The sequence below is a fragment of the Monodon monoceros genome, unplaced genomic scaffold, assembly GCF_005190385.1.
Source record: "Monodon monoceros isolate NGI ecotype Baffin Bay Population unplaced genomic scaffold, NGI_Narwhal_1 Super_Scaffold_22, whole genome shotgun sequence".
Lineage (NCBI taxonomy): Eukaryota > Metazoa > Chordata > Mammalia > Artiodactyla > Monodontidae > Monodon > Monodon monoceros.
The window spans coordinates 98,732,783-98,748,804 of NW_021703779.1; the positions used below are offsets into that span (position 1 = coordinate 98,732,783).

A 16,022-nucleotide genomic window follows, 5' to 3' on the forward strand; every position below is an offset into this window, starting at 1 on the left:
TCTTTCTTTTCCCTCCCCCTAACTTGGCCCTATTTAGGTCTCATCTAAATATTCTAAATTTCAAGCAGAATGTCTGGAATCCTTAGAGTTCTTAGTAACTCCAGACTTCGCATGATGGTGAAAGATTTGCATTTCCGTCTCTCTTCCCTCTGGGGAAATGCTTTGAGGGGTACTTGGAAGTAACACTCACTTAGGCATAAAAAAACAATGAATCTAGATAAATTTTCGACAAGTAAAATTCTTGGAAATTGCTGAAAGCATCCGAAATACTAGCTTTCTGTCTTGTAAGTTTCTTGTGTGCAATATTCCTCAGATACATTCAATGGTTTTAAGAGATCTTTTTAAAGACACATACAATAGGCTTTAAAACAAAATTTTAATTTCATTTGCACATGCCAGAATTCCTCAGACTCGAAGATCTGAAGTAGCCAAGAGAATAAACGCTGACTAGGAGGAACAAGCAATCTAGTCGTAAACCTCCGAATAGAAGTTTGTAAACTCTGAGTCACTGTGGTTCAGGGTGAATGCTATGATTAAAAAATAATATAATCGCAGGCTCTTTAAGATAAGCAAAACGCCTGTACGAAAGGAGAGAGGTCTCTTCTAGTCGGACCATGTGGGGAGCATAAAGTATAAAGTTTAACACAAAAAAACTATCTGGGTGAGGCACAACCAGCAGAGTGAAGAGTCTGGAAAACATGTCACATGAGTAATGGTTAAAGAAAGAAGATTTCCAGGCTTGTACGTTATGGAGGAAATAATAATAATAATAATATTTTTCTCCGTAGCTCCAGAAGGCCACACTAGGAATAGGAGATGAAAGATAAGAGGAATTGATATTGCTCAATGCATGGAAGAGCTGTCCACGAATGAAAGGTGCTGGCTTGGGGAGGTAGTGAGCTCTTTGTCACTGACAGTGATCAAGGAGAACGTGCATCAGCATCTTTCAGAGCTGTCACAGGAAGGATTCCTGCTTTAAAGGGGATTTGGATTCTCTAAATGACATCTAAGGTCACTTTTATCTCTATGAGTTTCCATTAATAAGTGTTAAGCTAGCCCTTCTGCAAGTTCAGACAATGGAAATTCACAAGAAACATGCTACAAGAGTTACAGATGAGCGCTAAATTGCTCTGTGTTATTTGTGTTATTTTTCCACATAATTTTGTTAGATTGAGCATATGTTGTAAAAAAAACAAATTAAGCAGACACAAACAAAAGTTTATGTATACACTAATTGTGAAAATGTCTAACTAATTATATTCTTTTCTAATTTGAGAATATCAACTTGGGAAGTATTTTGCTAGATGAAAAGGATACCTAAGGTTTTGTTTTATTTTATTTTCAAGGTTGTATTTTATTCACTAAATTAGAAAAAAGACAATCTTAGGGGATAGAAAACATGTCAAATTTAGAAAGTGCATGTTTTAATTTTCACTGTCCTTTGAATCACCCACAAACAAGGAACATTTATATAGTATGACTAAATCTAGACAAATTATTGACAATTAAATAAAGCACCATTTTTTCTAGGGAAATCTAGATACTGAATCTCAATGATAAAATGATAGAAAATGATTTCTATAAAAGTCAGTGCTATTGGCACTTACTCTAAAATATATTTTACATAGTCAACAAAATAGTTGTAAACAGGATGCTAACTGAATACAAGTGTATTGGCTAAGAGAGGACAAGTCTAATTCACTAACACTCATTCTACACCCATTGTCTGGCTTGCTATGATTCACTGTAACATTGTGCTGGTTATTTCTTACCTATTGTCTTCCTCCTTGTGGCCACACCATTATTAGCAAGACTTAACCGCTTGTGAAGAAAGATAAAAAGATAGCTAACGCTAATTCTGTTCTATTTCAGTGTGTCCTTGGAATCTGACAGTACATTAACCCTATAACATCAGCCTGAAGGAATCATCTACTGCCTGAAAACAATGAATACCAAAACACCAGAAAACCACTTAGAAGCGACTGCCCTTTCAGCTTTATTAATTTAGGCAAATTGACAGGTTAATTTACATGGTTCACACCTGTCAGGAGCAGAGTCTACTAATTTAGCTTACACTGACCAGGAGATACTCCTTCAGGCTAAGGTTGAACTTCAACCTTCTGCTGAACAGAGTGTAACACAAACACATCACTCAGATTTCGATCAAGACAGTCCCTTCAGAATTCCACATGGATGGCACATCACCCGTGCAAGTGTTCAAAACTGAAGCTGAAGGGAGACTCTACCTAATAAAGACTAAATAATATTTGGTAATCAAGCTATCTGGAGGCCAAAGGATTATTTTCCCAAATCTTTTGTCTTTATGATACTCCACTCTTCCCAAATCATATTTTAACACAGTTTGAAAAGCACTTTATGCTATATAAGAAACTATTTTCCTTAATATTATCATAAACATTGTCTTTATCATCAATAAGTCTTGAAAATATGGAAAGGTTTTAACTCACGTTCAGGTTCTAAACAAGCAGAAAGCAAGCCAACTTGGACTTTAAATCCACAAGGAAAAGAAAGCTTTTCTGTTCAGTGTTTGCAGTAAGTAAAACATTCTCTATTCTAGCTTTCACTAGTGGATAGCAGCACTGCCCTATATCACCAGCATCAATGGAAGAGTTCTAGCCAGCAGCACCTACATTGAGTTTAGAAAGAAACCATAAGGAACCTTTATATTTCTCCATATTTGCTCCATTACTACAATACATTTCTACTACAAGCAAAAATATTTTATATTGAAATTTCAGTCTTTGAAAAAGCACCCAAGTCATCAATGAAAATCATGTAATATGTATTCGACAAATCACAGTAAATAACGATAAAACATTACAAACCAATACAAGCAAATATACCAAAAGATGCTTATATTAACTGGGAAGAATTCTATATTCAAGATAGTATTTTTAATGTTTATACGTAATTTTACAGGTAAATCCTAAAATATCACAATCTATCAGAGAGTCAGAATTTAACTGCTCCATTTCAATGCAAAGACTTTAGACCCAAAAGACACAAGTAGCCACCTAATCTATGTTTGCCAACCCAACCGACCACGAGAGCAAACATGATGTTACTTGACCCAGGATTCTAACTTACTCTTTACAATTTTTAAGTGAAAAATATGCTCAACTTAAATATCATCCGTGTGTAGAAGTGCTATGGAATATAAGGAAGCACTGATGAGAACAACATGTTAAACGTGGTATTTTTATTTCTGGCCCAGCAAGGCAATGAACTCTAAATCAGTCAAAAACGAAACAATTTATTTAAAACTTGATTTAAACTCCCCAAGCTAGTCTTCTTTTCCTATATTTAACATATATTCTCTGTGTATATTTACATAATATTTTAAACCTCATATTAATTTATTTATTAAAAAAATAAGTTAAGGCCAATTTAACAATACAGACCATCACAATGTCAAAATAGTCCAGACTAACACCAGCTCCTCAAATATACTTTTCCATTCTACATATGTGTACTACCAACACTCAATGCCAACGTGCAAGATCTATGACATTTTCTGGCTTCTCTCATCTAAATCAATTCACTCGTATCACCAGGTCAAAGAGGTGAGGACTTAAAAGAAAGAAAGTGGTTCATTAAAGATGTTGTATTAAGCTGTATCTGAGCTTGTGGCTAGTATGGATTAAAAAAATGTAAGTATTTTTCAATCATCTCTAAAAAGTAGCAAATCAGCTGCAACGGGGGCTACAAATTGGATCTTTTGGACAGTAAAATGCAGTAGGAATACTAGAATCATCAGTAACCATTATTAATTGTAACCTATTGATTTTAGTTTGGGGTGTGTATGTTTTGTTTTGATGATGGAGTTGCTTTTGGTAAATCTTTGGTCATTTCTCACCAGCTAAGATATATAAAGTCAACAGGCACATCTCATTTTCTCGAATTATTTGAAGGAGCTCCATTAACTTGTCACCTCCATTAATTTGCACTTTTGACAAATGCAGCTTTTGAGAAACAAACAGAGCTGAATTTTTTCTTTTTTCTTTTACAAATATAACCTAAATTTTTAACTTTATAGGAAACAGAGTTTAACACCCAGATAAAATAACCTGAAGCATCTCTAAGAAGGAATAGAAAAAATAATCTGAAAATGAAATGATGACAGGATTCAACTCTGAAATGTCCTCATTTTTCCTCGCTTTCCCGGGAATTGCTTCTTTTGGACTGAGAGCACAAGCACACTTCCTCAGCAGCTGAAAGCCTTTCAAAGAACCAGAGAGATACCACTGTGCATCTGAACCTCATATAAAACAAAAACTAAGTAATAAAATGGCAACTCACCAGATTTCTAAACACACAATGGACCTAAAGTGGGAAGAATTTTCCACATCTGTCCTACTGAAAAATATTTTAAAGGGAACACTTACAGTTAAGACAGACTTTCACTCAAAAGCTTTTCTCGTACAATTATTTAATAAAAAAAAGTCCAGCTTTCCCTCACTCCTTCCTCTACTAAAAAAAGATCACAGACAATACTTTAAAAGAGTATTTTATTATATCTCCCAGATTTTGTTTTTAAAGCAACACTTTGCAAATTTAAAAAATAAGATTTTCAAAAATTCTAGAAAGACGTCCCAATATACTTCAGTACATATTTACTTAAAATAAATTTCAAAAATAGATATTTGTATAATACACTTTTCAACTCCATGTATATAAATAACTACTCATAGAACTATAATTTGCACAAATTCAAACTTATACTTCAGAACTCGAATTATAAAACTGAGAAAGATATAATATCAAACTTATTAATGTTCATACACAACTCAAGTATCAAGTCCTCATTAAAAGACTCATTTTCTGATCAATGTGTTAACTCTGAATGTTTCAAATTCATCAAAAAATTATAGAAAGCATTTCCATATTTAACACATCAATCATAAGCGTTTTTGTGCCATTACACAAAAGAAGTCGTCTTAAGTATTTCAGATACACAAAAATTCAAAACATCCAACCAATGTAAAAGTTTATCCTTATGCAATTCCTTAGATATACCTCTAGACTTTCATCTTAGTAATTACATTACCATTAGGCACTTTAAATGAAAAGAAACATAAACTCCTAGAAGAACAAAACAATGGTAAAATGTGGGCATGCCAATATATTTAAATGTAAGCAAGCTTGAGGTTTTTAATCTTGTGGGGTTTTGGATGTTGCTGTTTGGGATTTTCTACCCCCTTTTGTCACAAGGTTGATTCATGAATGAAATCCCACTTTAATATCCTATTTTCTCTCACTTACATGTATGCTGGAGAAAGTGGAGTTGACCTGGATGTTTTAAGCACAGGAACTGGGAATTTCCAGATAGCAGGAGAGCTCGTTTTCCATTTCAATGGCATGTTGTCACCACGGTACTACAATAACAGTAAACAGCGTTTCCATAACAGACTACCAACTATGACTTCCATTCCACACTGTACTGACACAGCAGTGGCTGCCGCGGAGAACAAGCAAACGATTCTGCCAGTGCCCTTAAACCGATGCTTCCAATCTGTAAAATAGGGCTGCAAGGTACCTCCTTTAAATCCTCCTGTCCCCTAAAGCAAATGATGATTCTATCGTTCGAACTCAACAATAGTGCCACCTCGTTAGGAAAGCGTTGACTGCAGTATATTTTTTTTGAAAAGACTGCACTGTGCATACCACACAATGCAGCTTTATTTGATAAAAGCGGCTAGGGTTTGGGGTGGTTTTTTTTTTTTTTTTTTTGGTATTATTTTAAGCTTGCATTACCATTGTTCTACCTTAACAGGGATACTGCAGCACTGCAATATATTCTGCACCTATTAACCTGATTTCTGACCAATAGTAGCAGGAAAAAAAAAAATAGACGGGTTTCATATGAAAATGAAACAACATACCTACTCAGAATACACTTGTCATCCTCTGAACATTCTTCTTTTGAGCTGCAACAATACAAATGGGATATAAACCTCAGCATAGCCTTAGGCCACAGCTAATAGAGATCAGTGACTAAATTCGGCAGCCTGCTTTCCTCCTGTGCAAGCTCTGGCCACACAATACAAGAATGCCATTATGGGAAGAGCCCGTTTAAAAAAAATGCCAGTCTCTCTGTTTTCCAGTTAGAAGAAGGCAAAATGTAAGAACAAATATAAACTGCTGCAGAACTCTGCACGCTCTTCTAGTAGCTTCTGATTCAAGTTGCTCTCTTTTCCCTATTCTTATTTCCAAGCCAGGATGAGCAAAAATCTCATACATTTACAACATGCCGTGTGCTAACACGAATATCACTCTGTCTTCTGCAGCAGAGAAGTACAGAATAGCGTGCTCTTAATAGCAGTCCTCGGAGGGACGCTATCAACAATCTAATTCAGTGCTGCCCTCCCCCCTTCTTCTCTCCCCCTTTCCCTCCGCTTCACCCTCCTTCACGCCTCCCCCGCCCCCAAACAGCTCACAAATTGCCTAGAGGAGAGACACCAAGCAGGTGTCCAGCAGGGACCATTCCAGAGCTCAGCGGCGGGTCCGGTAACCTCTAGGGGTTAGTAACTGACAAGGAGGATCAAAAATTCAAGCTGCCATCAAAGGGAGGTTGACGTATTTCACGAAAGTAACGGCAAATAGAGGCTTCATCTGTATTGTTTTAAAATACTGCCAGAAAATAGCGTTGTAAATGCCCAGAACGCGACTGGGTGTTTCAAGTTTCTGTTTAAAGCACCAAACTCACACACTTTCTACACAATTCAAAGAAGTGAAAATAGGATAAACCGGTATTATGCTGAATTCTTTATTTTCAGGTTGAAGAATTTTATTTCTGATGTAGGCAAGTCGCCATCACTAAATATCTACCCTCAATGCATCCTTCCACCTTCTACCTAAAAACCGAATTACCCATCTTCATCAAATGCAAGCTTAATAAAGGAGGACCGCCATTGACATGAAAGCCGCTACCTTTTTAAAAACTCGTCGCAGTGATGAAAAGCTCATATTTACTTTCAAGTTTATATTCAAACAATAAGCTTGTGCTTCCAACTTAAGTAGCTGGCTTTCATATGCTCTTTCCAAACGATTCCCAGTTTTTGAAAGATTGAGATTTAGTCCCTAAGAGCCTTTCTCATTTGTATTCAAAAAGCACAGGTAATTATTTCTGTAAGAAAGACACTGCTTTCAAAAATTGCAAAATACGTAATTTCATATACCAGAATACAGCGTGAAATCACCTAAGGTAATCACAAGTACCTTCAAGAACACATCAACATTCAACAATGTATTTTCCTATGAAATCCAACATATATGTATACGTAGTATATACATTCACGCATACATACCTAAGGAGAGAAAGCTTATTTTGAAACATTGACCAGTAATGCATAAACTTTATTAAATACTAAATAGGTCTCAGCCATCACTACCTCACAAATAATTTTTATTCAATCTATCAGACACAAAAACACTGCACAAAAACTCAGTCAAGCAACTTAAAGGGTTAAATGATATTTCCAACTCTTTTCGGTACCCCCCGTCAAAAACTGTCTCACAGAAGTCTTCAAAGGAATCAGAGAAAGGAATATTTATCAATATCTTAGTGGCCAAAATACATTTTAAAAGTTTTTTAAAAGTGCCACTAATACAAATAAACTGTAGTCAATATTTTACATTAGAAGGATTTGTATAATAATCTTAATAGTTAAGGAGCAAAAAGGTCCTAGGTACAATTGGCAGTGGTAACTTGTTGGAAACCCCAAGAAGGAAAACACACGCAATACACACACGCGCGCACGCGTGCGCACACACACACACACACACTCATCAAGCAAGTTTGGAATGTCTCATTCCAAAGCCCTGAAGCATTCTCAAACATTTAAAAATATAAAACAGCTACAAATTAGCTATATGGAGCAATTTTAGAGAGAAACTTCAATCACTTTCCAGCTTATGAAAATATTACGAAGTAGTAATTGCAAATGTAACTTCTCCTTCTGAGAACAAAGACCCCCAAAGCTATGTAAAACCAAGGTAGTTAAGTGTTTTGAGTCTTTATCTGTGAAGACTACTCAATATTTATGAGGGGGAAATAGGGTGAATGTAGAGTTTTCCAAATTTCCAAGAGGGTAACCTCCCAAAACAGGCGAAGATCACTTTACTGCAAAGGTTCTCAAGTTATTATTCTACTATGAGCAATCAACTGATTCAAAAAACCAACATATTCTTGGTCTAATCTCATTCGGCTCCAAAGAAATCAACCAATACCACCAAATCATCTCTTAGACTTAATGTTCAGAACCTGTTTCTGTAGCACTCCAACGGTTGTAATATTTGTTCAAAGTGAAAAGAAAGACTGCTTTCTTCCACCCATCCTAAACACTCTTAAAGACCCCAAAACCCGAAAAGCATTATATCTGATGATGAGCATTTATTTATATTCATTTCTTTTGATTTAATAAATTGCCAGAAGTCATTTGTAATTCTCTCTCATGAGCAAACAACCAATATGCCAAAGGCTTTAAAAATAATTCCCTTAACTAGAAATATAGTCCATGAAATATACTTTACACTATTAAATTGCTTAACAACACCATTCCTCATACGTCGTTTAGAAATAAACTTCAGCCAGGTAAAATCACCCCAATTACAAATTAGCAGAGTCCAAATTAATCAGATTTTACTACCCTGATGGCGACTCTAGTAGCAACTACGGAGTGTAATTACCATTACATTCCAGAACTAAAAATGTTTTCACCTACAGAGTGAAAGGAAGAAAATGATTAAATATATATTTTAAATATAATTTTATGCAAGCTCAGTGGTCCCACTACTTTAATATTTAGACTGGGGGGAACCTCCCTGGTGGCGCAGTGGTTAAGAATCCGCCTGCCAATGCAGGGGACACGGGTTCGAGCCCCGGTCCGGGAAGATCCCACATGTCACAGAGCAACTAAGCCCGTGCGCCACAACTACTGAGCCTGTGCTCTAGAGCCCACGAGCCACAACTACTGAGCCCGCGTGCTGCAACTACTGAAGCCTGCACGCCTAGAGCCCATGCTCCGCAACAAGAGAAGCCGCCACAATGAGAGGCCTGCGCACTGCAACCAAGAGTAGTAGCCCCTGCTCGCCGCAACTAGAGAAAGCCCACGTGCAGCAATGAAGACCCAACACAGCCAAAAATAAACAAGTTAATTAATTAATTAATTTAAAAAAATATTTAGACTGGGAAATGTCAAAAGCCCTCGTTCACATCACAGGAAACACTGATTTCATTTACAGAACACTTGGTTTCTATTATGGACAACTGCATAAAATGGGATAGAAAGACAACATGCACAAAAGCTCTTCAAAACATTGTATGAACGTCAATCACTCAAAAATACCTGTGAATGCGTATTTCAGAGATGTAATAAAGAACAATGTTGGGACTTGGCCAAGGCCATGAAAGCAGTCATTCTTGGCCAAATCTTACAACACAGAATTCCCTGGTTCCCAAAGTAGAAAGAGAAGGTTTGTAGAACTTTTACAAATCATCTTGCCAGTACCCTCATTGTATAGATGAAAAAACTGAAGCCCAGAGAAGTTAACTTGTCACACTACTAGCTAGTAGCAGAACTGGAACTAGGAACCAAATTCCATCTCCTAGTCTAGGACTCCTGCTCTAGAATCCCTACTGTCCTTTCTTCTCAATGAGACAGTTCCAGAAGATGTTTGTTTCCATATGAAGTGAACCACATTCTACAAATGTCTCAATGTATTCAAAAGAACTACAAAGAGTTATTTATTCCTCCAATTATATGTACACTCAAAGACAGACATGGGAAAGGAACACCAAAAATACAAACGTGTGCAGAAAGACCATTTCCAAAATCTTAATTCCAGAAGGTGTTTAAGAATGATCAGGGAGAAAACGGTGAGTAAAAATCAAGCCAGTCATAGTATGAGAGAAAAGTGAAATATATAGCCAAGAGCCTAATTTTTTTCTCAATGTAAATGTTTCTAAATGACTTTATATGAAAGTTTAATTTGCTTACTGACTGCTACAGTTTGTCTCCAGTACCACCATCTCGTGAAATGAATTGACTAATATGTCACATATCTGACCTTTCTCCATATTTTCCCAATATTCCCTAAGAACTAACCTACCTTTTTCTTGCAAGTTTTGCTTAATCCCGTGGTAAGTACAACTGAAGAATAATAGCGTTAACCATCGTTTGTATGAGCAGGCACTGTGTAATCTTCTGGAGTCCTGACAATGTCCCTTCAGACTAATCTGGGAGATCCATGTTATTCCTGTTGCTCAGACAAGACTGTAGATCATGCCAAATCGTGTGCTCTGTTTATATTCTACCAATCAGTAAAAGTACTTGGATGGCAACCAAGTAAGACTGTTAAACCCTTTAAAGCTTACAAAAAGTTAACTTCTAGACAACAGAGCACAATTCTTAATACATTCAGGGCTCCTCATTACAGGAAATAGAACTGTTCACGCGAATGGCTATATATACTTAGGTGTGTGTGTGTCTCCTTTTGATTTGTTTTAGGAAATTGAGTATCAAATACATTAAAAATTTCTTACTAGATACTCTGATATGTCGCCTTGCTAAGATCAAAATGGAAAATCCTAGACATTTCTCAAAGACAGCTGCTTTGGAAAGTCATTATTTCATCTTTTATAAGCACCTTCTCACAAATCAATTTCCTTAACGGAACTGTGTGGACTCTTACGGTCCCACAAAGAAGTTACATAGATTATTGTAACCATGACTGTGCCTTGGATTACTGTAGGACCTATCTCCTTCACAATACAAACAAGTAGAAAAACACACTTGTGCAGGCACATACGCACATGTGTGTGTGTATGCACAGAGAATTCCTCAGGCCATGATGGCATAAGTAATGTGAAGGGAAATACTCTTCTGATCTTTAACATTTCCAAAGGAAAATATGGGTACTAAACGTTTGTTTGTTTCTTTGTTTGCTTTGGGGGAGTCAGGTATAGAACAGCAATAAGAGGAGCTAGTAAGCTGATAAGGTAAGGGGAACAAAGGAGAAAAAAAGTAAGGGTGAGGAAGGTAATGGACTGGCTGGAGGGAGAATGGAAAGCCAGAATGGTAGTGGTTCCTGATGTTTATGTAGCACCTTTTAAAACTGGGGGTCAGATGAATGAGTTTATGAGGCTAAGATGGGAGTTGGTGTAGAAAGGACTGAGCAGGCAACAAGAGAGATCCAGCTGTTGGGGACCCAATGATCCACAGATTCTGACTACCCTTAATCTCACTACGCTGAAAAAAGGATTTGCACTGAATGGGAAATTCAGAAGTCCTTGCCCTTCCTTCTTCTTTTCGTTTTCTGCAGTATCTATATTCTTTATGGCTTTTTATTTTTGGGGGGGGGGCTACCCTTGAGTTCTTCATTCACATGATTCCCAAATCCATATGCCCAAGTAAGTCTTCATACATCTTTGACATGCATAACCTAAATTAATTCTTAAGTATTCCCGTGTATTAAAAAATGCCTTAAACCCCAAATCAAATTGTTTGGGTGTATTGGGAGGGGTAATGGTGGAAATCAATGATTTTCACATACATACTATCTATATACATGATTTTGCATTACCATTTTTAAATTGTTGAAAAAAGCCATTTAAAGAGACAGTTTATGATCATCAAATAAGGATAATGTATCCAGGGCTCCAATAAGAGGCCTGCTGTTAGGACACCCCCGTGCTCCAGCTTTGCTTCTTTGTCTGCCTGAGATGCCTTCCCCAAACTCATGCTCCTCCTTCAAGAAGGAATCCCTGAATCTTTATCTTCGTAATTGATCACTATTCCTGGCACATGGGAAAGCACTCAGTAAGTATTTGTTGAGTAGACTGGAAGCGAGATTTTTATAAGCAGAGTAGTGGTTAAACAAGAACTGTGTACTGAAGCCAGGATATATCCTGAAAAGTTTAAAAAATGCTGTTATTGATTCTGCTATGACTAAAAGCAGAGTTCAAAGTAAAAGGAATATCCATTTGTTAATTTGATAATTTTAGGCTATAAAGTCCTTAAAAAGAAAAAAAATTAAACATACACATTGTCTTGTTAAAAATAAGCATATGTTGAAGAAAATCACCCAGAACACATACTTCCTTAAGTAAAATAAAGGCGTCACTGACAGTGATGATGGATTGCTCTAAGGAAAAATCTCTGCTCTCACCTCAAATAATAATAATTTAACTGTTTAGTTGTCTCTCAACAACTTCCTAAGTATCTCCTTAAATTACATTTGGTAAATAAAATAGCCAAACTATTGTTAGAGTTTCTGATGTGTTTGTTTGATAAGTCTGCAAACTTATCAAAATAAAAATCTATTTAAAATGTGCAGTGTTACTCAAAAGAAAAGTTAAGAATATGGCTCTACTGACTAAAAATTATATGCATATAAAGCTCTTCAAATAGTTTCACTACTTTGTGGCATCAACTATAGAAGCAACACTACAAACTGTGCACGAAGACAAAGTAATAAGCAATATTACAATCTTAATTTTTGTAAATTATGAACTATGTTGATAAGAGTAAATAATTTCTAATAATGTTTATCTATAATGGTTGAAAAACTTTTTAAAATAATAAGCACACCACAATCCTAAGTCTCAAAAGCATGCCAGTTAAAGAAAGTCAACATTTCCTATGTTATACATTCTTTCAGTAATACCTATATTTTTTACAAAAATGTGAGTTGCTGAAAGACCTTTAGAATAAGACATTTTCCTCAATATCCCAATTAAAATTAATGAAATAACGCTACTATCTTGAAAAAATCGTATTTATATCCTTTTATCTAAAGAGTTATTATAACATTCACATGCGCACCATAAACGTTACAGGCAAAACTGAGATCTAGGCGATTAGCTAAGTCGTTCCACCTCTTCTCCCTGAGTATTTGTAAATCTTGGTTACAAATACTTAGGGTAATCACAATAATATTTTGCTAACCAGAAGAAAACACTTTCGTGAAAAGCTAATCCTAATGACTCACTGAGATTATACCACACTACTTAAATTTTCCATGAAAAAGGCCCTTTATATGCAATTGCTTTAATTTTGTTTTAAATATCTTAAAGTCCAAAAAAGGCTCAACTTCGAACTTGAACCTTGTGACCCACTGCCATAACATGGGGACCAATAGTTTCCTTAAAGGTATAATTTAGAGTTACGATATCTGCCTACTATGGTGGTATTAAAGAGACTTAGCAAACAGTTCAATACCTCTATTTTCATGAGTATTTTGAGAACCTTCTCATTCTCTAATTTAGAGTTCTTCTCATGGGTAATCTTAAATTCTAAAGTTTTTTTTTTTTTTTTTTGGCCGTGCTGCGTGGCTTGCGGGATCTCAGTTTCCAGACCAGGGTTGAACCTGGGCCACGGCAGTGAAAGCCCAGAATCCTAACAACTAGGCTACCAGGGAACTCCCTAAAGGCTTTTTTCTTAAAAGAAAGGCAGGGAGGGAGGTATAGAAACATTTATACTGCAAGATGCCAAATATATGGTAGCAAGTCTAAATTACAGAAGCTAGTGTGCAATTAAAAATTGCTATGCCTCAAAAACATATTTAGCAATTATGAAAATCCTATGATGGAAGACATCATTAACTCATGTTATATAAAGTGTTCATGTGTTACAAACTAACAACAGCATTGTTTTAGATTTATGTCTAACTTCATTACTTGGATGCAATGGTTGTCCAGTGGGGGAAATCCTTTCTTTTCCTTTATCTCATGTTGTACTACTATAAAGTAAATGTGATTCTGACATGAGGGAATGAAGAACAGACTTCAGGAAAACAGAATTCATCTTCTAGGCTGACCCTAGGTTTTAGCTAGATGCAATTTAAATTTGGGGTTCCTGACTGCCTTTCTAAGTCTGTCTACTTCAACCAGTAGTTCAGAACCACTTCACGTCTTCAAAATCAAATATATGTTTTCAATAATCAGTTATTTCTCATGGAATTCTGAAGGTATACAACACTTGAGTAAAATACATCTTTAGCTAGCATATATTTATTCATTCATTCCTTATTCAGCTTGACCTAAGTCAGAGACACTGTTGAGCATTTTTATGTCTTCCACTACAGGGTCTGGCCACTTGGTTTGATGCTGTCCAGCCAGTAAACAAAAACATTTGTGTTTAGGGATTTCCAGAATCAACAGTTTTTGAGATTCAGATCTGTAAAGTACAGACCAACATAACTTGTATTCCAAAAAGGGTGAAGAAGCAGCAAGATGGAGCTTAAACTGATACTCTAAACAGGGAACAAGCATTAGCCAATTGATTAATTAGGACCACGTTTTTGCATTTGTCAACTAAAATGCATTTGTTTATACTGAGGCCTCTGTAGTATATTAGCCGTTCCTGACAGTGTAAGATAGACTCCTTGAACTTCACAAACACCAAAATCAATCCACTCACTATGCCAAGACCAAAACCTGTAGAGAAGACGTGCGAGCTGAATTCGCTCAATCATCAGTGAGTACCGAGAAGTGATGACTTTGCTAGATGTTACAAGTATACAACAGAACACATGTTCCCCAGCCACAAATCCCTTAAAATCTAATCGGGCCGACTGCGTATTCACATATGAAACATGAGTAAGCATAAATATATTGCTGCCGTTAAGCCTTAACCATCCAGAATCCTAGATAGCCTAGTGTTTTTAAAAATTAAAAATTAAATTGAAAACAACTGGGATAGGTTAACTCTTAAAAATATTAAAAGTCACTTGTTTTTCACCTTTTGGGGGCAATGTTTCTGCTCTTTATCTTCCTCAAGTCGAAAACGAATACAAACCTATTTAAAATACCTCGCAGTCACCATAATGCACAACATCTATTGTGATATGCCTCCAACGGAGATATAGCAAGGTGTGCAAGCAACAGCTGTCATTCCTCACCCCTGCCTGACTCCCGCCCCCATAGGCCTCGACATGGAACTTGGATGCTACCAAGAGAAAAGGGGCTCTTCTTTACCTTCCGATGTATACCAAGAGAAAAGTCCTATACCTTTTTTTTTTAAACATCTTTATTGGAGTATAGTTGCTTTACAATGTTGTGTTAGCTTCTGCTGTATAACAAAGTGAATCAGCTATACATATACATACATCCGTCATATCCCCTCCCTCTTGCGTCTCCCTCTATCTATTTTACATTTGGTAGTGTATATGTGTCCACGCCACTCTCTCACTTCGTCCCAGCTTACCCTTCCCCCTCCCCGTGTTCTCAAGTCCATTCTCTATGTCTGTGTCTTTATTCCTGTCCTGCCCCTAGGCTCTTCAGAACCTTTTTTTTTAAATTTTAGATTCCATATATATGCATTAATATACGATATTTTCTCTTTCGGACTTACTTCACTCTGAATGACAGACTGTAGGTCCATCCAAAACGTCCTACACCTTGAAGCTCTCCAACTTCAGCATGCCTAAGAATCATCTGGGCTGAATACTGAACATGTACAAGTCTGGAAGTGAGAAGCAGTACTCTGTATGTTAAACAAGGACTCCAGCTGATTTGCAAGCCTGGTCTACTCAACTTGGAGAAACCCTGCTTTAAAAGTCAAGGTGGCCCACCCTCACTCAGGATGACCCCGGTCAGAATGAGGTTCTGTTTTCTGTCTCAGTGCCTGGCCTTCCTCAGCGTATCAGCATTGGCTGCTCACCAATCGTTGTCTGTCCCCACTGTCCATGGCTATTATCTTGCCCTCCCACTCTCCAGACCCTTCCAGGTCTGGGAGAGTCTGAAAGCAAGGTCTCCAGCTGGCGGACAGATTTGGAGGCGGACAAACAGACACATGCAAAGTGGGAAACTGTGAAGTACAGCAATTAGGAAACAGAGGTAGTATGAGTTACACTGATTGTGCAATACAGGGTAGAAGTTAAAGACTTGTTTTAAACTTTTTCAATGAGGAAGGGTGCCGAAGAGGACAGAGCTGGGCACGTGTGATCTGCTTGTAGCTCTGCCACAAACTTGTAACCTCTCGTGTTATCCTCCGTAAAAT

The 16,022-nt window shown here is 36.8% G+C and overlaps 1 protein-coding gene across 4 annotated transcripts in view; it reads right to left on the bottom strand.

The window, feature by feature from the left end:
* Nucleotides 1-16,022, bottom strand: part of KLHL13 (kelch like family member 13) — a 189,567-nt gene that overhangs the window by 54,610 nt on the left and 118,935 nt on the right. Inside the window, exon 1 of one of the 4 annotated variants that reach the window (XM_029241228.1) lies at nucleotides 5,904-6,270. The exons of 2 other annotated variants lie outside the window; for them this stretch is intronic. In XM_029241228.1, the coding sequence (XP_029097061.1) occupies nucleotides 5,904-5,983 (80 nt within the window). In that variant the 5' untranslated portion in view covers nucleotides 5,984-6,270. Of the gene's footprint in view, nucleotides 1-5,283; nucleotides 6,271-16,022 lie in introns of those variants that run through there. One more of the 4 variants, XM_029241227.1, reaches the window with a different exon arrangement.